The sequence below is a fragment of the Mobula hypostoma genome, chromosome 6 (assembly GCF_963921235.1).
Source record: "Mobula hypostoma chromosome 6, sMobHyp1.1, whole genome shotgun sequence".
Lineage (NCBI taxonomy): Eukaryota > Metazoa > Chordata > Chondrichthyes > Myliobatiformes > Myliobatidae > Mobula > Mobula hypostoma.
In genome coordinates this window covers 117,187,582-117,214,715 of record NC_086102.1, presented here as the reverse complement: position 1 = coordinate 117,214,715, position 27,134 = coordinate 117,187,582, and the positions used below count along the sequence as shown (strand labels likewise).

At 41.1% G+C, this 27,134-nt stretch overlaps 1 protein-coding gene and 1 non-coding gene across 2 annotated transcripts; both read right to left on the bottom strand.

Moving 5' to 3' along the window:
* Positions 1 to 887: 887 nt before the first annotated feature.
* On the bottom strand, positions 888 to 26,938 carry nop58 (NOP58 ribonucleoprotein homolog (yeast)). Its single transcript, XM_063051557.1, has 15 exons — positions 26,786 to 26,938; positions 24,455 to 24,531; positions 18,340 to 18,392; positions 17,186 to 17,310; positions 15,881 to 16,017; positions 15,483 to 15,547; positions 14,657 to 14,791; positions 13,760 to 13,905; positions 12,834 to 12,960; positions 9,278 to 9,441; positions 7,678 to 7,812; positions 7,463 to 7,524; positions 6,545 to 6,696; positions 5,640 to 5,752; positions 888 to 1,334 (listed from the first exon to the last, which is right to left on the bottom strand). Exons 1-15 carry the CDS (start codon positions 26,828 to 26,830, stop codon positions 1,284 to 1,286), a joined length of 1,587 nt encoding a protein of 528 aa, XP_062907627.1. The 5' UTR covers positions 26,831 to 26,938; the 3' UTR covers positions 888 to 1,283.
* LOC134348818 (small nucleolar RNA SNORD11B) lies at positions 13,411 to 13,494 on the bottom strand. The gene has a single exon (XR_010018494.1). It is a non-coding gene; the product is annotated as a small nucleolar RNA SNORD11B (small nucleolar RNA).
* Positions 26,939 to 27,134: the final 196 nt, after the last annotated feature.

The following is a 27,134-nucleotide window of genomic DNA, read 5'->3' as shown; positions in this document are numbered from 1 at the left end:
TGATGCACGTGGTGATCTCCATTTAATTTATGTGACTTCTAAAACCAACTTGTGAAAAACAATTAGCTGCACCAGTGATTTGATGTGTCGTATTAAAGGGGGCGACTTAAACAATCAATTGTTGTGTTTTATATTTGTAATTTAGATCACAAATTTGTATTTGTAGATATCAGTTTTCACTTTGACACAAAAGTCTTCCTGTTGATCGGTATGAAAAAAGCCAAATTAATTCCACTGTGATTTAATGTTGCAGAACTACAAAAGATGAAAACTTCAAAGGGAATAAATATCTTTTTTTTGTATTAGGGACCCCCAACACCCAGTCACGTTTTAGGAACAGCTTTTTCCCCTCCACCATCAGATTTCTGAATGGACAGTAAACCTACGCACACTACCTCATTTCCCCATCTTTTTGCACTACTCAATTTTTAAAATTAAATCCTTATTGTAGTTTACAGTTTTAAGTACTGCACTGTACCGCTGCCGCAAAACAAATTTCACGACGTATGCCTGTGATATCCAACCTGATTCTGATCCCGAATTCCACCCATTAATAAAATTTCTCAATAACCATCATATTCTTCTCCATTCCTATTCAGAAACAGCAGTGGCAGCATAATTAGCAGCAAGTTCCAATTCTAGTACTGAGCATTTTTAAACAATGCCAGAATAAATCTGAGCTTCTCCAAGAATATGAAAAAACTGCTCTGCAAGAAATCCCACAGTTCAAACATCCAAAGCCAAATCCCTCCAAACTTGATCACCTTTGATTTATTAGACCCAAACCACCTTCAGAATATAGGCACTGCCAATAGTTAAGTGCAAATTCTAAGCCTCTACCACACTGGTACGCTACAGGAGTAAGGCCACAGCCGCCAAAACATCAGTGAACTAGCAGAGTTGTCAGAAGCCAACAGCTTTAAATTTTTAATGTTTTCCTGGTTATAAATTGGATTTCTGGTCTATGATGACCACATGTAATTAGCACCAAAGGCACGTACTTTATCAAACATATTCTATCGAGTGTTAGTTACCCAAAAAAAAAACAATGAAAGCCATTTCTCATTTACAAGATGTTTCTTATTTACAACAAAGATATGGTACTTGAAGAAATGTATGGGTAACAAAATCAAGGCATTTGCCTTTATAACATCTTACAGCAAAGAAAATCAACAGATGTTCCAACAGAAAACACTTTACTGCAGTTAGGAAAAATATCTTAATATTAACACTTTCAATTACAAAAAATAAATTGTATGTCCAAACAATAATTTGAACGTAATTTATTCATCCATCACTTTCTTTTTTTTCTTTTTCTTCTTCTTCTCTGGAGTCTGTAAAACAAAAGGGAAACCAAAACCATTAACCTCTGCCTTAACCACATTCTCACAAGGGAGAAATCTAAGATCGAAGTCTTAAAGTACAAAGTCATTGATTGGGGGGGGGAGGAGAGAGAAGAGCAAGGTATCTCATCTCCCTTCAAAAAGCTACCAACTCCACCTGCAGAAATTTCCTTACACTGAATCATGTTAGACCATCCCTGCTGTATATATTTGGAAAGGCCAAATAAAAGTTTTCTTCACAGATGTGTGCAAACTTAAAGCACACGGTATTGGGGGTAAGGTATTGGTGTGGGTGGAGAATTGGTTAGCAGACAGGAAGCAAAGAGTGGGAATAAACGGGACCTTTTCAGAATGGCAGGCGGTGACTAGTGGGGTACCGCAAGGCTCAGTGCTGGGACCCCAGTTGTTTACAATATATATTAATGACTTGGATGAGGGAATTAAATGCAGCATCTCCAAGTTTGCGGATGACACGAAGCTGGGTGGCAGTGTTAGCAGTGAGGAGGATGCTAAGAGGATGCAGGGTGACTTGGATAGGTTGGGTGAGTGGGCAAACTCATGGCAGATGCAATTTAATGTGGATAAATGTGAAGTTATCCACTTTGGTGGCAAAAATAGGAAAACAGATTATTATCTGAATGGTGGCCGATTAGGAAAAGGGGAGGTGCAACGAGACCTGGGTGTCATTATACACCAGTCATTGAAAGTGGGCATGCAGGTACAGCAGGCGGTGAAAAAGGCGAACGGTATGCTGGCATTTATAGCGAGAGGATTCGAGTACAGGAGCAGGGAGGTACTACTGCAGTTGTACAAGGCCTTGGTGAGACCACACCTGGAGTATTGTGTGCAGTTTTGGTCCCCTAATCTGAGGAAAGACATCTTTGCCATAGAGGGAGTACAAAGAAGGTTCACCAGATTGATTCCTGGGATGGCAGGTCTTTCATATGAAGAAAGACTGGATGAACTGGGCTTGTACTCGTTGGAATTTAGAAGATTGAGGGGGGATCTGATTGAAACGTATAAGATCCTAAAGGGATTGGACAGGCTAGATGCAGGAAGATTGTTCCCGATGTTGGGGAGGTCTAGAACGAGGGGTCACAGTTTGAGGATAGAGGGGAAGCCTTTTAGGACCGAGGTTAGGAAAAACTTCTTCACACAGAGAGTGGTGAATCTGTGGAATTCTCTGCCACAGCAAACTGTTGAGGCCAGTTCATTAGCTATGTTTAAAAGGAAGTTAGATATGGCCCTTGTGGCTACAGGGGTCAGGGGGTATGGAGGGAAGGCTGGGTTCTGAGTTGGATGATCAGCCATGATCATAATAAATGGCGGTGCAGGCTCGAAGGGCCGAATGGCCTACTCCTGCACCTATTTTCTATGTTTCTATGTTTCTATGTGCATTTATGGAGCTTCAAAAAGGACTATGAACAAATAATCACGAGCAGAAATAATTAGCAATTCCTTGTTCAATTACATCAATGCCACATTGTATCCCAGCAAACAAAAAAAACAATTGATTCAGACCCTAAGTTCCAGCCTTAAATACCTACTACTTTACTGCTGTTGGAATCAGTTTGCCTCAAGGACACATGATTACAATAAAGCACTTTCCTGATCATGAAAGTCATTATACGATAACATTCAGAAGGCATGGATTTGTCATATATCTGCATAGGAATCCAATGCATATAGCTTATGCAAACATTTGATAACCGGTCCTACAGAATATACATGGAGTATAGTAACATAGGTACAATACTGTGCAAGTCTTAGGCACCCTAAATTTTTTTAATATCAATTTTATTTCAGATGTTTATATTTTTGTATTCTGCAAAAATGTCAGTAGAAAAGCAAATTAGATCCCCAAAACAAATGTTAAATTTTTTTTGTATTTCGTTAAAGTAACATTAATAGACTTTTTAAATTAAGAACTTGATTTATTTGTAGGTACAGTATATAACCCAGTGCATGGTTTAACAAACAGCTGTAGAAGGTATCAAACAGGGTAAAGGACAACCAAACTAAAAGGTGAGTGACAGATGCATCAGGTTCACCTTCAAATAATCAATTCTTACAACATGGCAAGAGTGAGCATAACAAGACAAGGTGATTATCCTGTATCAGTAAGGTCTCTGCAAAGCAGAAATTTCATGGCAAACAGGAGTTTCAAATTGTGCTGTCCAAGCTCCTCTGAAAAAGTGCTAGGTAATAGGCAAGGTTCAGGACCAGAAACGCAGTGGACGTCCACGGAAACTGAATACAGGTGAGAGATACATCAAACTGATGTCCCTTCTAAATCAGAAGCCCAGCTCTATTATCAGGTCTGAACTCAAAAACCACTGGAAGTAAGTCCACAGAAGAACTGTGGCAATTTCTCCAAGGTGCTTGGAACAACCTACCAACTATCCCCAAGACTACCCAAGAGAATTAAAACAGTAAAGACAAAGGGTGATCACAGCAATTTTTTTTTTAACCATTTACTGCTCTTTATAGTAATTTAGAAACATTCCATTTACTTTAAAAGCATCTTCACTTTTGGTAATAATAAATAGGATAACGAGTGCAAGGATGAGACAATGGAAGTTTAAGTAGGAATTCTTCAATTTTGCATAATCTAAAGCAGATGTCAAAAATTCAAAATAGGGTGAAATATTTTTTTGAGAGAGGCATAAAACCATTATGTGATATTGGTCGAGCTGCTATAACAAATGAGTTTGGCTCTGTGATAAAAGAAAGGCTACTTCGGAGGAGGAGCTTAGGAGAATCAATGACAACTAATGGCGACCCCTTTGCTTGCATCTTCGGAAACAGCTCTATTTCCACCTTTAATATCTCTATTTTTCCCTTTCAGGGCTCTTTTGAAGACCCTGACCTGGAGTAACACACCATCTACGGTTCTTTAAGTGAATGGGACCTGCTCTCGGGGTTTCATGACTGGCCTTTTTTTTTGACACACCAAGAATGCAGTCCAAGAGCTCAGCTCACCTTTGGAGGGCCAAAATCTCCTGGCTCAGGAGATGGTCGGACTGTAGGTCAGTATCTGGGCAGGACACCAGTGTGTCGTGGGAGATGGAAGATCCAAAGCTGTGTGTCCAGAGACCCGAGATCTTTGGGCACAGAGCTAGGAAAAATCAACGCACTGGACTTTTAACATTGTAAACCAGCGAGTTGTTTGTTATGTCTCCCTTCCTGCTGTGAAACGGATGTAACTCTTTCTCCCTTATTAGGGGGAGGGGGAGCCTGTGGTATGTTGAAGTCTGTGTCTTTCCTGTTGCTTTGCTGCACGCTTGAGTACTTGGTGGCAGGTGCCAATGCTTTTTTTTGCTGGTGCGGGGAGGGGATAGCGTTGCTTGCTGCTGCTTACTCGCAGGAGGGAGGGGAGCTGTGGGGTGGGAGGGGGGGCTTTGGTGTTCTGTCACTCATTCTTTGGGGGCATTGCTGTTTCTCGTGGACGGTTGCGAAGAAAAAGCATTTCAGGGTGTACATTGTATACTTTTCTCCGACATTAAATGTACCTTTGAAACCAAATTGAATGTAATAGGGTATCTTCCAGAAAGCGTGCAGAAAGCAGCAATCCCCAGAGAGGAGGACGTGGAGAATAGTAAGATGACAGGAGGTATGTTGATATTTTAGGGCATGTCCATATACAGAAGTCAAATTACCCTTGGTGAATACTGATGCCCACCAAGGATACCACTCACTTCCTTTTGTTCTAATAAACTCCCTCCTCTGGGCCTTCTAATTTGCTTCTGATACAGGGGCTTGAAGGTAACTGGGAAAAGAGTAGCCCCATTCACGAAGGGTTGGGATTCTCTTTAACCCTATTTTCCAAGAACATCTCCTGGCCTCTTTTAGCTCAAATTCTCTGTTTATGTTCAAAGCTGTTCATGGGCCTTGTCTATTTCCAGCTTCCTAAATCTCACACGTTTCTCCTTTCCGTATCTGACACACTGAACTCTGAAACCAAATGGTCTATAGTCTCCCATATCAGATGTTGATTTATCCTCAGCCACCTCATCCTCCCCAGTCCTCATTTAATACTGTTATAACTAGCCCTTCCCAGTTCAGCACTCTCACTTGATCCTTGAGGGCTGAAATTTTAGAATGGAAAGTCAAGCCCGATGTTTTAATTAAGCTACATATGGCAATGGAAGGTTAAATCAAGTTGTACAACCAGTTAAATCGGTATCTCGTGAATACCAGTGAACAGCAACAGTGAGAATAATCAGGGGATAACTTGTGTGCTAGAACAGTGAAGATTTTATGCTCTTTAAAAAAAAACGTGCCCCAACTTCATACCTCTGTAACAAAAGAAACTGATGGCTCCTCCTCCACCTCCTCTTCCTGTTTCACCATTACCTCTTGCTTCTTTTCTTTCTTTTTCTTCTTCTTTGGGGGTTGCTCACTCTCTTCTACAAATCAAAAATATCTAAAGTTATCTACTAACCAACCATGTCAGCAATGCTTCAGAAAGGTGTGCAATCAGTTGTGGTAGAGACAGGGATCATGTCAATATTAGGAAACAACTCGCTGTCCACATTGGTTCATGGACTGTTTGTCCCACTTCGATCAGGAAACAGGCTATGCAGCACCCACACCAGGACCAGACTCTGTACCCCAAGCCATGAGGCTGATTAACATCACCACCCATCAACCCACCCCAACTACTTTATAATTTCCTGTCAGCCACCGTGCGTGCGTGTGTGTGCGCGTATGTGTACATATATATACACACACACACACAACCAGCCTCTCTCTACAAACACACAAATCTAATATATTTATATTTATTGTGTAATCTATGCTGCACCAATACGGAGTAACAATCATTTTGTTCTTTACATTTGTTACACTAATGAATGGCAATAAACAATCTTAAAGGGAGTGTAACAATTTTAAAAAGTGATCCAACTCCAAACCTAAATCGAGGCAAGATAACAGATAAATAGCAGCTAAACCCAAAAGTGCACTAAGTTTCCCCGAGGCTGCAACCTGACAATTCTTGGTCTATGCTTTCAGGAAGTTGGGGGAAGAGAGATGGAAAGAGTATGAAGTTTTAAGAGCACTTAAAAATTTATCCCCCTGCAGTATTGACTTATGACAGATGACAAAAACATTCTTCAAAACAGCCAGTTATCTGCATTAATACAAAAGCCACCAGGAGACCCAACGTAATTAAAATCAAATCCTTTTTGTCAACTAACCTGTTTCTATGTGATCTGAAAGCACTTTCTTTTTTTTGGATTTGACTTCCTCTTGGACATCCCCGTCATCCACTTCCACTTCCTCAATTTTCCGCTTCTTTGGGACAGAAGGTAGAGTCGAGTCCCCGGATGGGTCATATGTTTTCACTTCACTGACCAGAAGAAATGTGAATTGGATTAAGTGAGAAAAGTTCTCTTACTCAGAATTGTACACTCTTCCTCCTGAATGTCATCAAAACTGCAAGGATTCAATCTAACAGGCCAAGTTCCAAATGCTCTGCATAGCCCACAATATTGAATTGGAATCTAACCCACATCTGCACTCATTTGGTATCCACAATATTTTACAACTCACTGGGACAAACTCCTTGCCATCATCAACTCAGTACAGATAAAGATAATGCCAGGGAATAGGGACATCAAACCAATGGAAACCAGAATTTATCAAGGTATGAGGAAATACATATCAGAAGAACCACCCCTACTGCTCTCCAATCCTCAAGGAGCCCACATCTTCTGATCTACGTTTCCCAACGAAGTGGCATACAGTCAATTTGATTATCTGGCCTGTCAGCGTCTTTGGTAATGCTACACTCCTAGACTTTCTGGACTACTGGACATTACATCATTAATCCCAAAATGTTTTTTTCTTTGCAGTGTGATAAATTTTCCAGATATCCTGATGAGTTTGAAGCGAGTGTCAGAAGCATAACCTGGCAAGTTTCAGCCCAGCAAACGATGATTCTTAACCTCCACCGGCTGTGGCTGCAAACCTGGCCAACCTCTGAGCATAAAGCTAGCTCATGGATAACAAAGATATGCAAGTCAAATGCTAAACCACTGGGATTTCTGAACAGATATTCAGTAACCAGTTTTACTATAATTGAAAACAGACGAGACTAAATTTAGAGCACAAACCTCTTATGCTGATATTTGTCAGTTTTTGCTCGAGCCTTTCCTGTACCACTTATCTTTCTCATCTACAAAATGAAAGCCAAAAATTACTAAAGCAAGCTGTTTTTAAGTGACAATACAATGATCAAAAATCAAGCCTCAAAGTAGTTGTTCACATACTAACCAAAATATTTATTGCACCAGATATCATTGATCTGGGTCTTTAGTCAGGTACTTACCCCCTTTTCTTCTAAGTTCCGTATCCTGACCTCCAGCTTGGCTCTGTTCTCAACACCCATTTCTGCATTTGTGTCTTCACCCAGTGCATCATAACGGATGGCTAAGGCTGTCTTGGCTGCCAGCATCCTGGAAATCTGTTGAAGAAACACATCCAATGTCATCATTAGAAGTTATGCTGTAACCAATTAACAATGGAAAATAATTCACATATAATTACTTTGAGGTTATGTTTACCAGAATTACACAGTGCAAAGCTTTAGACAAAGCTCAGAAGCATCAATCCCAAAACAAACATATTTTCCTGTACATCTGTTTTCAATTCCTCCCTACAACCCCTCAAGCTTCTCATTTATTGGCACACATTCTAACCTCCTCAGATACCAGCAATTACTTACTCCAACAACTGACAGCAAAGACCAGTCTTTACTAATGCGATGTTTACATGCATGCACTATGCTGCAAGACTTTCATTTAGAGTGTAGGAACCAAGCACCAGATCTCTTCAACTGCCCAGAGACTTCAGGATGAACAACAATGGGACCTTCAGACATGACATTATTTACCCAGGCATACATATTTTCCAAAACACCTGCCCAACACAGTCTGAGATCTGTGCTTTGGAATAGGACTGAGGCCTTAAATGTCCAGTTTTAGAAAGAAATGTTAAGTGAAGGCCTTCAGTTAATGTCTTGAAGCCTTATCAGGCCAGCAAAAACTTCAATCCTATTAAGTAGCAGAAACTGTGCTCCTAACCATCCTCCCAACATGTCATCTCCTTTACCCAAACCACAATGTGGTGTTATTCTCTATAAACAAGAGATTCTGCAGATGTTGGAGATATAACACATACAAAATGTCAGAAGGGGTTTTGGCCCAAAATGTCAATTCTTCATTCCTTTCCATAAATGCTACCTTGACCTGCTGAGTTCCTTCAGCATGTTCTAAGTGTTAACTCTTCAGATAGTGATTACAAAATTATTTCAATTCAAAAAAAAACACGCCAACTCCACAGTGGCTAAGTTCATAGCCCCCATCATTAGTGCGCTTTGGCTGCATTGAAAGCTGCAGGATACACTGTGGCAATAGCAACTATGTCAATACATATTTTTCCTAGGTGCAACAGCACCCCGGTTTAGGCACTTTATCATCAAAATCTGGAGATTTGCATGGCTTCAAACTCATAAAAAATGCTTGTAAGTACCACATAATCAGAACGAAAAGCTTAATAGAGCACCATGGGAGAATATTATAAGAAAGCACTAATTGGTTCAAATTTAGTACAAATTTCAAACGAACCACGTTGGTTTGAAATTGAAAACAAGCAGATAGTAATGAAGGTCAAACAGCATAAAAGGGAAAACACAATATCACAAAATATTTGCTTGATTGTGGGCCACAAAGGAGAACTTATAACAAGCTTCAACATTAATGAGGGGAGAAAAAAAAATCACAAACAACAGGTTTCGGAGCTCTAGCATTTTTTAAAAAACATCATTCATTCTTTAGGGTTTTCCTCTAATTCATGGATGTCTGCAAAGAGTAAGAATTTCAAGTTTTACACCGTATATTCTCTGATATTAAATGGAACCACTGACTTACCTTGCCCTTGTTCTTTGGAGTGGTCTGCCCCACTAATGATGCATGGTAAATAAGACCATATTTTGGAGTGTCCCTTCTCGTCTTCAGTGCTCTGAACAAAGCCTTTTCTGCACCTAGAATCTGTACAGTGGATGCAGGGTGTTTTGCTAAGTTCAACAACGAGCCTATGGAAAGGAAATTGTAAGCACATTGTCAGAATGTAGATGGGAGAATGGAACGTTTAGTATCTTAACAATAAAATGATTATCCCCAAAGCTATGAAAGGAGAAGTACCTATGCAAAGCACAAATCCAAAGATAAACCCCTGAAAGCCTGCCTTTATCTCATTAAGGTTGATAACTATCAAACACTCTTGCATCATACAAGTTAACTGCTGGTCACTGGTGTTTCTTTTTTTTACAGCTCATTGCAGGCAACACCTCTCTTCAACATTCATGTTCAGATCATTACAGAACAGATGGTAGTTTGTATTGGACTGTTCCAATTACCGCACACCATAAGTACAGTAACAATGCAAATGCCAGATGAAAAATGATTACCACGAACACAGGAGACCCAACAGCCTTGAGGCTCTTTCGTGCTCAGCAAGTCTGTTAAATGCACTTCACATCCCATTATTCTCTTCCAATTCCCTTCAAAGTCCACAGGTGAAGCCTGTGAATTCATTCCAAACCCTTATCACAAAATAGATTTCCTTTTTCTACCAAGTTTAAATCTTATTAGTCAGGAATTAAAGCTTCTTTCAAACTCAGTTTTAATTATGTTATTTAATAAACTGCCTTATTCAAATAATACTTTTCACCTTTCCTAAAACAAATTCAATGCATATTGCACAATCCAAGCTGGGTGCATTTACATGTCTAGAATTAGGCAAAGTAGTTTGAACAGGACATTAGGAAAGTTCATCCAATGGAGATGGAAAAGCTCAAAGTTTTGGGCAGCACCCAATTGGAGATAGGAAACCTGAGGAGACACAGCTCAGTCAGGGTTACTAACTGAATAGACAAAGCAGCAACTCGTGGCAGTTTGTTGCTTTGAGCAGTGGCCAGTGTTCTGGAGTGACTGGCAAGAACAAATTAAAGTAGGGCAGGGGCAAGTGGAGTGGTCAGAGTTAGAGTGGAGTTTTTTTAGGCTTTAGATTAGAGGCTTCAGTGAAAGAAGGGGGGAGAAAAAACTGTGGGCAGAGTTCTGCCCCCCCGCAATAGTTTTTGGTTCTTCCTTCTTTATATTTGCTCAGTTAGAAAAGAAGCGACGCCAGGCAGGATAGGACTCTTGGGATATGGGAAGGCAGGGAGATCTCCAGTGTCTCTGACGACTACACCTGTGAGAAATGCATCCAGCTGCAGTTTTTAAACACTCCTGATCATTGGGAAGGGTAAAGGGGTTAAACAGTTAGTGCAGAGTAACTCTGTGGCTATCCCCCCCTCAAAAGGTATACCACTTTGGATACTGTTGGGGGATGATAACCTAGCAGAGGAAAGTCACAGCAGTCGGGTCTCTGGCACTGAGTCTGACTCTGCGACTCAGAAGAGAAGGGGCGAGAAGAGGACAATTGTGGTGAAAGGGGATTCGTTAGCGGAACAGTAAAGAGATTCTGTGGACAAGAATGAGATTACCAGATTGTATGTTGCCTCCCAGGTGCCAGGGTCCAGGACACCTCAGATTGAGTCCTAAGCATTCTTAACTGGGAGGGCGGACAACAGAGGTCATGGTGCCAGAACAGACAGCGGAGAGGTTTTTAAGACCTCAAAGTCAGGAATCAAAGGTTGAACCTGGTGCCATTAATGTCCTGAGCAGCCTACATTTCTAATGCAAGTATCATAGGAAAGGCAACAGAGCTTAAGACATGGATCAACACCTGGAATTATGATGTTAGTGAGATTTGATTGTAGGAGGGGCAGGGACGAGACAGAGTGCAAGGGATTAAAAGAGGAGGGGTGGTGTTACTAGTCAGGGAAAATCTCATGGCTGTGCTCCATCAGGACAGAATAGAGAACTTGACCATGAGGCGTTAATGGTGGAGTTGAGAAATAAGAAAGGTATGACCACATCGACAGAGCTGTATCACAGACCACCCGACAGTCCTAGGGATTTAGAACAACGAATTTGTAGGATTGCAAACTCTTGGAAGAAACACAAGATTGTTATAGTAGGTGATATTAACTTTCCATGCATTTACTGGGATTCCCATACTGTCAAGGACTTGATGGGACAGTTTGTCAGATGGGTTCGGGAAAGTTTCCTTAATCAGTATATAGAAGTCCGAATGAGTGTGTGTAATACTTGATCTGCTATTAGGGAATGAGACAGGGCAGATGACAAAAGTTTGTGTAGGGGAAAGCCTTGCATCTAGTGATCAAAATACCATTAGTTTAAAGCAAACATGGAAAAAGATAGGCCGAGTCCATGGGTTGAGATTCTAAACTGGAGAAAGGCCAATTTTGCTGGTTTCAGAAATGATCTGGCAAGTATGAATTGGGATAGGCTGTTTTCCGGCAAAGGTGTACTTGGTAAGTGGGAGGACTTCAAAAGTGAAATTTTGAGTCTACAAAGCTTGTATGTGCCTGTCAGAATAAAATGTGTAGGGAGCATTGATTTTCAAGAAATATTGAGGTGCTTAAGGAGTCTAAGAAATGCAAGAACACAAAGAAATCAGGAGGGCTAAACGAAGACATGAGGTTGCCCTAGCAGATAAGGTGAAGGAGAGTCCTAAGGGATTCTCCAGGTGTATTAAAGAGCAAAAGATTTGCAGGAGACAAATTTTATCCTCTGGAAGATCAGAATGGTAATCTGTATGCAGAGCCAAAAGATCTTAAATGAACATTTTGCATCTGTAAATAGACCACCACAGAGTCTACAGAAGTGAGGAAAAACAGCATCAACTTCACGGACCCTATATAGATTAGAGGAGAGGTGTTGTTTGCTGTTCTGTGGCATATTAGGGTGGATAAATCCCCAGAGCTCAACAAGGTGTCCCTCGAACCTGCGGGAGATAAGTACAGAACTTGTCAGGCCCCTAGCAGAGATTTTTAAATCCTTAGCGACAAGTGAGGTACTGGAGGATTGGAGGATAACCAATGTTGTTCAGCTGATTAAGAAAGGCTCTAAAAATAAACCAGGAAATTAAAGGCCAGTGAGTAAGGCAGTTGACAAGGTCTCGTATGGGAGATTGGTCAAGAAGGTTCAGTCACTCAGCATTCAAGATGAGGTAGTAAATTGACTTAAATAGCCTAAGGACATACAAGGACTGTTGTGCTGCCTTTGCAGACACATGTCCCAGGATTATGCAAGAATTGAGACCAGTGATACATGGGAGGAATGAACAATATACTAACGCTTCACTTGGATATGCAGCACCAACCGCCAACCAGATAAAACTGGGCGGCTAAAGAAATCCTGGCTCAACTCCCCTTATTTAGGCCAGGCCAGACCCCACCACAGTGCAGTCATCTGCTCTTCCTACAGTTGTCATCATCATTTTGAAGATGGACCCTAATTTGCCAGCAGGAAAAACTCAAAATTCCATAACATTTCAGCATCTTTGACAAGTACTCACCAGCATGTGCTATTAGTCTGGCTCCAACCAATTCTCCAACCATCACTGTCAAGTTAGGAGCTATTGCCATCATTCTGTTCTTCAGGTAGTCATAGAGCTGGGTACGGTACTCTGAGATCTGCACTACCTTGAGGGCAGGATAATATAACCGGTAATTTCTTGAATATTCTATGCAATGAAATGTCTTCTAACATGCAATAAAGGATCCTTTAAGCAATAAATTAAAGCACAAGTAACAGAATGCAGAGTCCTGCCAATCAAGCAGGCCACTTCTTTGTGTGATATCAAGCCGCAAATGTTAGAAATGCACTTCGCTATCCAAATGGGTGAAATAGAATCACAATGTTGATTGTTATATGGAAGCAAGGAAGTAACTTTTGTCATTAAGAGGCAGAATTTGGTTAAGATAATTTTCAAAATCCCATACAAGATTCCTACTCACATCCAATGGAACTGTCAGAGTACTAATCTAACACCTGATATTCACAGAAAGCCACTATGTACCAAATTGCAAATAAATAATCCGCTTGGGCACTGTCACGGGCAAGCCCTTACAGATGACAAACTAATCCAGCACTGAGAGTCTCAGATGAGGTAGTGACTAAAAACCTTCACCATTTATTCAGGCAGAATGACAAAGTCTTCATCATCACTGCTGTCAGTGCTGGACAGATGGTAGCTATCCACTTACTAGGAAACAAACATCATTTTAAAGCAATTTATCACATAGAATAAATAATCACATTATCAGAATCCAGGCTAGGAAGTGATCTTGTCCACTGCAAGACTCTTCCACCAATGAGGAGTTGCCCTCAGTCCACGTCCAATGGACAAATCACCTTTTAACTTCATTTTGAATTAAAGTTTTGTCACTCCAAGATAAAATTACCCCCACTTTCAGAGATAAATCCAAAAAGGCAACTAACCTGATCACAAAGGTGTGTAATGTGTTCAATATCTTCGTCAGATACCTCTGTTCCCATGGATATTTCAGCTGCAATCTTCACAGCACTTTCCACCTCCTCTGGTAAAATGTCTGAAAGATCTGTGGTGGCAGTATTTGTTCTGTTTCCTGTTGAGTGACGAGGGGGGAAAAAATGACATTCAAAATTTCACGAAAGCAATTTTCAAAAAATGAAGTGAATGAAATGGCAAATATCAGGTTTGATTCTTGGTTCCTCCCAAGTTAGTTTACCTGAATGTTGGGGCACTATAGCAACAAACACTTTTATCTTTGTTTGAAAAGTTCACAGACGCTATCTAAAAGAAGATTGCATCTAGCTACATTGTTCATCATAGTGGAATATAACATTTCCGTCTCAATGATGACAAGACAAAGAACGATTGCTTGGGAAATGGACCAACGAAGAACTACTTTTATATACGCACTATTTACTTACAAGAAATACAGCACAGTATCAGACCATTCTGGCTCAATGACGCACATGAGCAATTAACCTAACTGGTATGTCTTTAGAACGTGGGAGGAAACTGCAGCGCCTGGAGGAAACCGTGAAACAGTACAAATTCCTTACAGACAGCAGGGTGTTGCAACAGTGTTACGCTAACCTCTATGTTACCGTGCCGTCACAAAACACAAGGAATTTTGCACATGGTACTTGAGGATAATGTGGCACTATTAGTTCCCACTAGTTATATGCATATTTATATCCAAGGATATTCAAAAACTATGTGCTCAGTGCAACTACTGTATTACCCAACATTAAGCAGTAGAATGCAGAATTAAATCCCAAATTCCCAACTGCAATCATAAAAAAAGTTAAAACTTCTGACAGTGTGTTGCAGAGGGAAGAAACACTTACCCAGTTTCTGAACACACTTGCAGTATGCCAAGTTATCAGTGACAGCTTTACCAAGTTCAGGGAAATGCCAGCCATACCATTCCCTGCAGCGCATTATGTAATTGTTCAGCTCCTTGTCCAAATCATCCAGTAAAGCTGCAGTCAAAAGTAGCTTGGTGAGAGAGACCAAAAACAAACTCTACAGGCTAATATCATTTACTAGCAGCATTGATCCTTGTCAGACTTCATTACCTTTCTGCAAACATTTTCGTCTACAGAAAACAAAACCACAGAAGGTGGCCCACACAGGTAACTGTGACACCACTCCCAGGAACCCATTGCCCATTTCTCTACAGAGAACACTGACTGCCATTTCTCTCCAGAGATGTTGCCTTACTTGCAAATCTTTCATAACTCTCTCCTGGAACATGTTCCAAAAAGGAGATTTTTATCCATAGCTTCATATTATTCAAGACTGCAAATGCTTGTTCTTAACCCCACCCCACACTTCACTTGAGAATGGTAAACCTTGCTTGTGACTCCATGGATGTAGAACTTTACAGGACTCTTTACAAATGTGTTGAACCAGCGTGCTGGTAGGCTACCCAGTGCGGAACCCAATCACACCATGTTATCCCTAAAAAAAACCAGTTTCCTGCACCCCTCCTTAAACTCAGTTGTGTAAAATACTAATCAGAACTGGAAATAATGCTGGTCAGTGTGAATAAAACCTTTTTCTTTGAATTAGGTGTCCACCAGTTTGTCTAATAAATCACCAACATATCACAAGTAATACCACTGCCAACACTTCATATTGTGATAAAGCTAATCTGCCTTTTCAACTTACAGATCGCTTGCACAATCATGGTATCCACCTTGTCAGGACTGAACTTCAGCTTGTAACGGGACAGACTGGAATGAAACAACAAATGCACATATTGTAACATTTTCATATAAACCCACTGTACATTGTATTTTCTGTATTAATTCTAGAAATTATGCAGAGACAAATGTACCCAATGCAATGCACAGTCCCAGGTGATAAAAGATTCAGAAATAATTCAGTTGAAAATCTCAAATCTTGCCCATGCAGTAATATGATTCATACTTTACGTTCAGAATTGAAAAGGAAGCAGCTTTTATCTGGGGCAAATAACATTATCTTGGCACTGTTTAACATTCACAGGACAAAAACGACCAAAGCAGACAAAGATATTTACTTTGACATGGAGAAACCATACAGACCTGTGTGCAAGACCAAGAGACATTGCGCTTATCTCTCGAGGTGGTAAGCCGGTGATCAACCCATTCACCTGAGACCGGATTCCTCTCATCAACTCTGCAACAGTAGCATTGTGAATGCAACTCAGGTTAAGCTTGTCCTGTAAAGCAAAAAAGGCTATTTAGAGTTCTCTCCATTTAGGCATTCTAAAGCTGAAACTCCCACATACCTTACAACATTATAAAGTGTATATTGCCTTTATATGGTGACAGCAATGAACCATTTAAATTGTAATACATCATTGTTCATTTCAATTAGAAAAAATGAAAGGATTACTCTTCTAAACAGTGGTTCAATACTACTACTTCATTTATTGTTATAGTAAATTTACACAGGAATATTGTCAAGTAAGTCCCCTCAAACTATACTAAGAGTGCCGGAAAATTTGTCACAAAGGCTCTCATCAAGTTAAATATGCACTAGTTACTTGGCTGCCTTTTGCCCTCTTAGTCAGCTAACAATGGTTAATAAATGTGCTTCTACTAGCGAAAAGGACAAATCATTGTAATTAGCTATAGCCAATCATTCATAAGACGGACTGAAAGCAATCTATTCATTAAATATTAATGATCTTAAGCTAATGATTTTAGAACTAGGGATCATTTTGGATCTCCCCTCCCCCTCTCAAATCTCTTACTATCTCTTCTTTGCTGTGTACATACATTCAGTTAGTCCTGATGAAGGGTCTCGGCCTGAAACGTCGACTGTACCTCTTCCTATAGATGCTGCCTGGCCTGCTGCGTTCACCAGCAATTTTTATGTGTGTTGCTTCTGACTGATCTATTGGTTAAAGTATTGTTTAGACTGACCATCATGAGTTTTTCTAAATGGGCAAGTACAATATATCCTCAATCCAGTATATGAGTAACATGAGAACAGATTACAAGTACAATTACAATTACAATGGCCGGAGAAAAACTCTCAAACAGCTACATTAATGAAATGGACTGATTCAATATACAATTAACCATCTCAATGGTTGCAAATTCAGCACTGCTGAAGCAGAATTAAACAAAAACATTGAAAATCTTATGTCTCTCTGTGCTTTTGTAAAGTGTTCAGTGGATCTGTTCAATAAATACACCGACAATGAACCAGAATTCTGGATGAGCAATTTGAAGAGATAGTATTTCATTAGTTTTTAGATTTAGCATCAATGAACAGCAGACAACCAGAGAAAATATTATCCATGTTTGTTCCTCACACTTGATAACTTTAATGGGCTATATACGTAATTGAAACAGAAACACCAACTTAAAGTTCCATACTTTGATGACGCCACCAAGTTTGGCATCTGCAACAGCGAGCTGTTCATGAGCCTCCTTTGCAGCAACCTTCTTCAGAACTTTCTTTAGGCTCTTACCAAGCTTACCCTCCACCAGGGCAGTAGCAGCTAAAAGAAAAGGAAACCATTACTAAAAAATTACAAAGAGAATCACAGTGGTAATTTTCAGATTTTTAAAGCTGAGTGTTCAATACCCTCATGAACAGAAAACAATTATGCCATATGGTTAGTGATCATTTCATTTCCCAGCCACCATCTTCCTTGGACACTAATTTCATTAACTTTTCCAAATCAATCACTTACAATCTACATCCCAGTTCAATATCCAGCCCCCTTGCTCCAAATCAGTGTCTTCTAGAACCTTAAACTTGAAACTCCTTGGCTTCTTTCAAATACAATCTGCAAACTCAGAAAATCTAATTATGATACAACTTCCACTATTCCCTACATAGTTCTTCAAATGCACTGAGTAAAAGTCACCAGGGAGCTACTCCCTTACTCCTGGAGAATCACTCCAGAATTACTCAGGCGGCACTGAAACAGGACCTTTAGCCCACTTAAACTGCCTAGTTCCATCAATCTGCATCCAGACCATAGCATCCATACCCTTCCCAACCATGCACCTATTCAGACTTCTCTTGGACATTGAAATTGAATCCACCACTTGCAATGGCAGCTCGTTCCACACTCTCACAACCCTGAGCGGTTTCCCCTTAAACCCACAACCTCTAGTTATACCCAACCTCAAAGGGAAAAAAGCCTGCATTTACCCTTATCTATACCCCTCATAATTTTGTATAGTTCTACCCAACATGTTCAATCTTTCCTTATAACTCAGGTCCTCCAGTCCCAGCAACATCCTTGTGAATTTTCTCTGTACTTTTTCAATTTTATTTACATCGTTCGACCTGCACCCAGACCTCCATATCCATGAACCTATCCAAACAAATTTACACTTGTTATTACAATGGAAGGCCCAGTAGGTGTGTCTGTCTGTTCCTGAGCACTGAGTGGAACATTCAGAGTTGAGATCTTAATGTGAGAATCATAATTTAAGTAGAGTAAACACATTGAGTTACTCATACACATTCTGCAAATGAGTGCTTTTGGACAAAAATGGATTAAAAATTCCATTACCTGCAAGTGCTTCTGTTGTATCCTGAAATTTTTCAAAATGTTTTAGCTTTACTCTGCAAATAAACAAAATAAAAATATGAAACAATGCACCTTCTATCCTGGAGGTAAGAGAATGGGAGAGGATTGTGTTTCAAGTACTCCACAGAATCACAGTAGCATTTTCAAAATGGGAACCAGTCAATAAAGCAAAAGGCATATGATCCAAAAAAAGTAGCAACTTATTCTTAATACTAACACTGTACATGGTGTTATTCAGACCAAAGCTCAAGTGTCACTAACTGTAGTCTCTGATTACATCTTTCTCTCTGCTGATGAATCAGTGCCCCTCCATGACCGAAATTAGAGGCAATAAAAAAGTTTCACAAATTTAGAATGGATTAAGGGTGGGTATTTCACAAAATGAACATGTATAGCACCTGTAAGGAATATTCTGGAGCAAAAACCAGTCTTCAGTTCTTGTAGTAAATTGAAGTCACAGTGGCACACAGACAATATTTTGCAGATGCTGCAAAGTTAGCCGATGCATTAGCCAAACATTAAGACAATGGGGGTTGTGATAATTGCCCTGCAGCAATCCAGGCCACTGTGGGCTGAAGTAATTTGCGCTACTGTAAATAAATTCAGGGAAGCTTACAATCAGCAAAGGTATTTGAACATTCAGAAGTGTCTCCCACACTGTAATTCAAAGGAAGCACTGCCAACCCAAAGTATTGAGGTAAACGATATCATTGTAACTATCAAACGTGTTGAAGCTCCTACTATTACCACTGATCTTAAGTATATAGCAATGTGACCTCCATTGGGGCTTTTGAGCCTCTACCAAGTGTCTCCAGAAAAACATCTACATGGTTTGAATAAAGACTTCCACATCAACAACTGCAGCATTCTTTCCAGTCACAACATTTGGGGGGCTTATCTAGGATATATTCATGACTCACTATGTGGCCAAGGACTTAAGTATAAGGGGTTTAAGAGCAGCTCCCACACTTAGATCTGTTCAGGTCAATGACCACAGGACCATGATGTATCAAGCAACACAGCAGAGAACTGAACTAGCTGGTAGATATAAAAGTGGTGTGTGGAGACTGTATAGAACTATACTTGTTTATGAAAGTGTTTTTAAGAATAAGATTGAAATCTTCGGGCAACAGACTTGTCTGCAAACGGATACATGAGTTCAATGGCACAGAAGTGGAAGATGGCAGAGTATATAATCTGTCTTTTTTAGTATATACTGCTTAATTTGTATCACTCCCTTAACACGAGAATTTGTGTGGGATATTTGAGGAAGAGGTAATACCCAGATATATCCGTTGGAACGTCACACAAGGGTGAGTCAAGAATCTGGCCAGCCTTTGACACTGATTACTACCATTCACAAGCCCTTTTTTACATTTTGTCAGACCAGGCCTCTCTTAACACTGCTTTTGGGAATTCAGAATTCTGATTTAAGCTTGAAGAAATGTCTAAAATTCACCAGGTATACCCTTATTAGTTAAAGTGAAATGCTGGAGAAAAATGTGCGTTAAATATTGAGCACAAGAGGAGTTCTCAGAGCAGGACAATCCAAGGAGGGGTGATCCAGACTTTCTGAAAATGCTGAAGCAAGGTCTGAGCTCAGCCCAACAGTATGTTTTAGATTTGGGGATAGCAGTGAGATTAATCTACCCGGCTGGAGGAAATAGATCAGAGGAGGAGAAAAAGTTGACAAAAAGTGGCTGCAGTGAATGTTAACGGCTGCGAAGACAAAGAGGACTTGCTTTGTGTGTCAGCAACCAGAGCACCTAGCAAAGGAGTACCAGAATAGACATAGAAAAATGTTTTGTCACAGTGACAGCATCCAGGTCAGTCACACGGCTGGCAGCAAACTCCATTGCCAGGAGTAACCACCCACTGATATGTACAAAAGGTTCACTAGGCAACGTGAGATGTTAATGGACATGGTCATCAGTATCGCTAACTGATCTACCCTTGCCCACGACTGGAGAGATGATTTATGGTACCAGGTGCAGGGGGTGAAACTAGGAGGGTAGAGATCCCAGATACTTCAGATTGAGGGAGTGCAGGTTCCTGCAGATTTTTGGGTGTGCCCAAACAACGAGGGTACTGTCCTAGGAGAAGACACACTGAATAAGACAGGTGCTATCATAGATTCAGGAAAAGAAGAAATGTGACTGCAAAATGTGTGATCCCCAGAGCAGACAATGTGGCCCACAGAGAGACTGCTGCCCCAAGGCAGGACAGAGAGGACAATGTTGGAATCATGTCTGGAAGTCCTAAGGGTAAAGAAAGTGCAGTTGCCTACAGAGGCTGACCAGAAAGGGAATGAGTGTACAGATAATGGAGTAAGGGGAACAGAAGAACATGGGACGACAGAAACTGAAGAGAACCAATTTAGTACTATATGGAGATGTGAATGACCATTGTACCCAAGCTAACACACTGAAGGACAGAGCAAAACAGCAGAAATGAATTGCTGATCAGAGACAGCTCGAGGGAGAAGTCCTCCCACAGCCGGGTGACCAGATTACAGTAAAGGAGCTGCCTGTAAAGGTAGGGCTCACTTTCAGGTGGGCAGGACGACAGGTGGTGCTCTTGACAAACAACACCCATATCTGTGTGGAAGCCAGTGGAATCACAGTACTCAGGTTAAGCAGTATGACTCACTTCTTGTTGCCCTCAACTGACAGAAAAAGGGATGAAGTCTACCCCTTAACAATGTCATTACAGAGAATGTAAATAACGAACACCAGCCTGCGGATGAAAGGAAAGGGAACACGAATGCAGAAGACACAGAAACAGCGAGTCAGCAAGCCATGAAGTGTGTTAAAATTCTAACAGTTAAGAAAGTTGGTTCTGGAAGATAGATATCAGTTGTACAGATCAGGACAGAAAGATATTGGGAATATAGACAGGAAGGGATTCGAGTTATGGCAGATACAACAAGCTCCACAAACTTGATGGTGAGGCACACCAAGCCAGCCCAGGAGGTGGTGCCAGTGGGGTGAGGTCCTTGCAGCCATTCAAATAGAGACCACCCAACACTCTCCTGCAGATCAATCAAAGGGACTGATTTGTTGTCAATCTACTCTGACAATCCACTGTCATGGCATGGAATGCAAACAAGGTTACCTTGCTGGTGCCTCTGCACAGACTAACTACTGATTGCCACTGCTGAGTTTCAGCTATCAGATATTGAAGGGGCGAAGATAAAAATGGGATCAATTTGCAATGAGCCAGCAAGGATGGAGGCAACAAGCGGATTTGATGAAATTTCTGAAACGTTTTATTACCTTCTTTGCTTAGACTTATAGCTAGCCAGTTAGGGATGACAACATAGATGTTATAGATGCACACAGGGACATGACGGGTTAGTAATTTGGAAGGGATCTGAACTGAAGGGCATTTTGCTGCCCTATTCTTCCTGAAAGTTTGGCTTTCCAAGGACAGATTTCTGTCCAGGGACCAAGAGGAAGGCACGCAAGGGAGCATTTTGGGGTTACGTAAAGATAGTAGATATTAATTCAAGGAAGAACCAGTCTTTAGTTCTTACCGTAAATCACAAGTTGTAAATTAAAGTTAAACTGGCTCATAGATACAAGAGATTCAGCAGATGCTAAAAAGGAAGCGTTCTGTGCATTGCTAAGAGATATGGTTTGCAATATGGTGACCATGATACATTTGCATATGCAAATCCCAAACCATGGGATTCTCTTCTACATCACCAGCTACGGTCTCTCCAGTGACTGATCACAATCATATTTGGCACTATGTAGGGTGGACCAGTGCCTTAAATAGCAACCTGAGATAGAATAAATGGGTCAGATTTGTAGCTCAAAACAATTACTAAGAGAAACCTAAGCCCAACACATCCATCAGTCCAGTATCAGCAAGTGAAGGGACCAACTCTGATTCAAAGGACCAAAAGAACATGCTGGAAGAAACAGCATGAAATCTGAAAAGGAGGAGCCAACCTCATGAAGCTGTTTGCAAAAACAACAATCGACAAAGGCTAACTGTCTGCAATCCTGCCACATCACATCTTGACTGGTGATGGACCATTTAAAAGTTATGCAACAGGACCCAAGAAAGTTTGTTTTTATGCTCTGCAGGGACCAATTATTAGAGTGCTAAATTCAAAGATTCAACCACATTCAGCCATAAGTGCTAAATGGACCATCCATTTGGGCTTCAGCCAATTCTTATCTCTCCCCTTGATATTAAAACCAGTAGAGCACAATGGTAAAGCAAGGCCAAGGAACCATATGATCTGATCGTTAAATCCAAATACCCTTACCTCAAGTCAAGCTGTTTCAGCAGTTACAACATAGCTACCTACCCAAAAATGTGACGCAGGGCAGATCCAATACAGCTAACTAAAGCCCAATGCTGAAAATTTATTGACACTATTCCGGTAGCATGTACTTGCCAATACCTTGCTAGGAAAGGCCCAATCCACATTTCCTTAGGACCTCTAGACTCCGTAACTCATTGACCAGAGATGAACTCCACAGAGTTATGAACAACAGCCCTTAATATAAATGTAGCTTTTCACTGCCTGGCACCAAAGAGTGCCGGCTAAACTGAAGTTAATGAGCCCCAAGCAGGTGCCTGATTAGCAACATCCTGGACCAGCATAATTACACACTCAACCAGCCAGCCACATATATACACGACTGGTACAAGGCAGGTCAGAGGCCGAGTATCCTGTGAGCCAAACCTCTTGATATCCCAAACCTTTTTTTTAATCACCTACGAAGCACAAGTCAAGAGTGTGATTAAATACTCTTCAATTGACTGGCTGAGCATAGCAATAACATCATTCAAGAAGTCTGAGACAGGAGACTGCGTGATTGGCATGCACTTCACCAAGTTAAACATTCACTCTATCACTGGCACACAGTAGCACTGTCAAATCTACAATAGTGTAGTCAGTCACCTCGACTACCCTGAAAGCACTTACCAAATATAGATTTATACCAAGATCAAGGACTACAAGCATATGGAAAGACCATCATCCAAAGGTTTCCAAGTTATACTCATTTCAGTTGAACATTTACTGCTGTTTCCTCATCTCTGGAACTCTTCCCCCAAACAGCATTGTGGGAGTACCTTCACAAGGACAGATGCTCACAGGTATTTGAGATACTGAATGCTCCCCATGCCAACAATGTACAGTTCCCAAAATTACACAAAAGATGTGATTGCACCTGAGAGGACTCAGATAAAATTAATGAGAAATCTACAGAAATGCAAAATTTGATAGCAGGTCTGTTTTCTTCGGAACAAAGGAGGGTGAAGGCGAGGGACAATTTGTGGCACAAAATTACAAGGGAGTTAGCGTAAACAGAAAAGACTCATCTCCCAACAAATAAAAATCAAAACCAGGGGGCATACCTCCACAGAAAGTTATGATTATTAGGGAGATGTTTCTTCACCCAGAGGGCAGTAAGAGTTTTGAAGCTCATTGCCTGAAATCTTGCATTAAGTTTGAAAAATTACAGCTCCAGGGCTGAAGGATGGGATTATATGGGGATTTCTCTCTACCAGCACAGACATATTGGATTGAGTGACCACTGCATTGTAATGCTATGAAATCAATCCCATTTGTTAAATGCACGAGTTTTAAATTGTAAGATGGTTAACCAATGTGGTTACACTGCTGAACAGGGCTCTTTGTGTTACGTTATTGAACTAAGAACAGCATTATAAGCAGCAGTCACACCCTTTATCGACATGAACATTTTCCGAACATAATGGTTGCCAATATAACTTTCAGGTTGAGCTATAACAGTGATATTGCAATAATTCAAATTAATATTTGACATATTCCATGCTGCCAAATATCAGCATGGTAATATGCCTTTTTTTGACAATAGTTACCAGGTTTCACAGCTACAGATCATTCACACAACTGTTCCTACTTTAAAAAAAACCTGTCATTAAAAACAGAATCAACTGAACTTATTCACAATAAACATGCATACATTAATACCATGTGATTTTCTTGATTTGGTAAATCTATGATTTAGATAGCCAGGAATGCTCGTCTTTAGGACTAAGTTACTTTGGAAAAAACTAGTTATAAGAGGCACAATAAGTTAAAATAACTTACAATTTATTTGCTTTTTCTGCTGTTTCAAATTCCCGCCATAAGTTATCCACCTCACGGAGTTTATTTTCATCAAGGACCTGTGGTTAGGAGAAAGTAAATCCCAAGGACATCACTTCAGTGGTGTTGAACATTGAACTTCACACATTTTCACAACTTCCAGCAATAAAAAGTAAAATACACAGAAGCTCAAAGCCAGTATTTTGGCCAGATAGTCTCCCAAGGTAAGTGAGCTGCTGATTGCCAATGTGATGTTTTAAGGGCAGCACATTTAGTTACCGTGTAGAGCAGAGATGATGCCTGACCTGTGTATGCACTACACACATAGTATAGAAGAGTTGACATAGAATATTTTACTTCCTTCTCCTCTGCCAGATTTCTGATCCATGAACCTCACCTCACTTTTCTTTTTGTTGTAACTTGCAGTAGTTTTTGTCTTGCACTGTACTGCCGCCATAAAGCAAAAATTTCACGTCAGCAATATTAAACTTGATTCTAATTCTGGCAGATTGGCAGGAAACAATACGCATCAATGGATCCCCCCACCCCACCGGCAATGAGCACCACAGGGACAGCAATACCATGTTTAAATTTATGTAGATGTCTTGGATGAACTGTCATGGTGTCATATAAAGAGGCCCATCTAACCTCTGTCAATATACAGGCCTCCGTTAGTCTCGTGAGACCATGGATTTGTGCCTTGGAAGGTTTCCAGGGTGCAGGACTGGGCAAGGTTGTATGGAAGACCGGCAGTTGCCCATGCTGCAAGTCTCCTCTCTCCATGCCACCGACATTGTCCAAGGGAAGGACACTAGGGCCAATACGGCTTGGCACTGGTGTTGTCGCACAGAAATGTGTGGTTAAGTACCTTGCTCAAGGACATAACACACTGCCTCAGCTGAGGCTCAAACTAGCAACCTTCAGATCACTAGACCAACGCCTTAACCACTTGGTCACGCGCCAACACACCCCTGCCAATAACAAAGTATCAAATTACAATAATTAAACATATTATAAACTGCAAATTACTCACATATTCTATCATTTGCCAGGACACTATGGGTAATTCAGCAGCTAATTAATTTATCTACATCAACATTTAGAATCTTTGGGTTGTGGGGCAAAAAAAAGATGTTATATCCAGCAAAAGGTGTGAAAGCACACTGTGGAACTCGTTTTTTATCAGTAGAAGTTTAGAACAGAGACAATTTTAAAAACATAAGAATCCTTCAGGACCTCAACAAATTTGATGCAAACTCCAAAGAAAGCACCTGGCATATATATCAGCAGCTCTACTAGTTGCATCACTGGTATTAGAAATAAGGGTTTAAAACTTGCTGAAGACACAAAAATGGGAATGAAATTGAGTTGCACAGATGCAAAGGGGTAGCACCAGATGAACTGACGCAGCCAAGATCTCCGTTTCTGCACGGATAAAACAAAGGAAAAACATATATAGAGATTGTTGAACGCTGAAAGCTGCAGAATCAGGGCGTACAAGGACGGCATGGTAGCGTAGTGTTAGCACAATGTTTTACAGCACCATCCGGGTTCATTTCCCTCCGCTGCCAGTAAGGAGTTTGTGCGTTCTCCCCGTGGGTTTTCTCCGGGTTCCTCCATGCTCCAAAGACGTTCCGATTGGCAGATTAATGGGTCATTGTAAATTGACCCAGTATTAGACTAGGGTTAAAATCGGGGGTTGCCGGGGGCAGCGGCTCGAAGGTCCTATTCCGCGCTATACCTCAAGAAATAAATAATTGGCAGAGGGCTGGTGTTCGCGTAGATGTGGAACCACCATTTCGGAGTACGGAGTTCTCATTTAAGAGGGCACTGCAAGCATTTCAAGTTTAATACTTGAAACTTGGAAATGGGTTGCTGTCTCAGGAGAAAAAATGGACAAACTCGGTTTGTATCGGTAGAAGTTCAGAATGGAGATAACTTCAAAAACTTAAGAATCCTACATGACCATAATTTTGATGTGAAGATTTGTACCATGTGGCAAGAACCTACAATTCAGGGATTAGTATAAGCATATAAAATTGGCTATTTAAGGCTGAAAAGTTTTTCCCATCGTTGGAACTCCCGTTTGAAAGGGCAACAAAGACAGTTGTCGCATATTTTTTTCTTAAGTCACCAGGAGGAAACAAGAATGTAGAGTTGATGTTCCAAATAGGCCACTCACGACCATTATTAGTGAACGAGGAGACAATGGAAGAGGCCCATCAGTAGCTCCACATCGTGGCCCAGGCCAGGGCAGATGAGACCGGGGGGGGAGCCCAGGCAGTATCAACGGAGACCAGAAGAGCCCGCTATCTCGGGACGGTGAGGCCTTACCTTAAAGAGAGCGTAGCCAGCGGCCGTCTCAAAAAGCACCAACATGGCGAACCCCCTACCCGCGACCACGAGGCCGACTGCCCCAGCGAAGCGAACCAGTCAACGCGCATGCGCACTTCGCCGCCTGAGCGGAAGCTGGAGACAATACGCATGCGCAGCGGTGAAACTACCCAAAAGGCAATTTTCACACGCGCGCCGGCCCGCGAGACCAACGCGCATGCGTAGCAGGGACTCGGCTGAAGGAAGAGGAGCAGCCCCTCCATTCGCCAGGCGGGGGAAGTAGTTCGCACGTGTACCAATAGCGGCTCCGGCCCGCGCATGCGCACTCGTTGGCGGTGGGCAGCGGCCA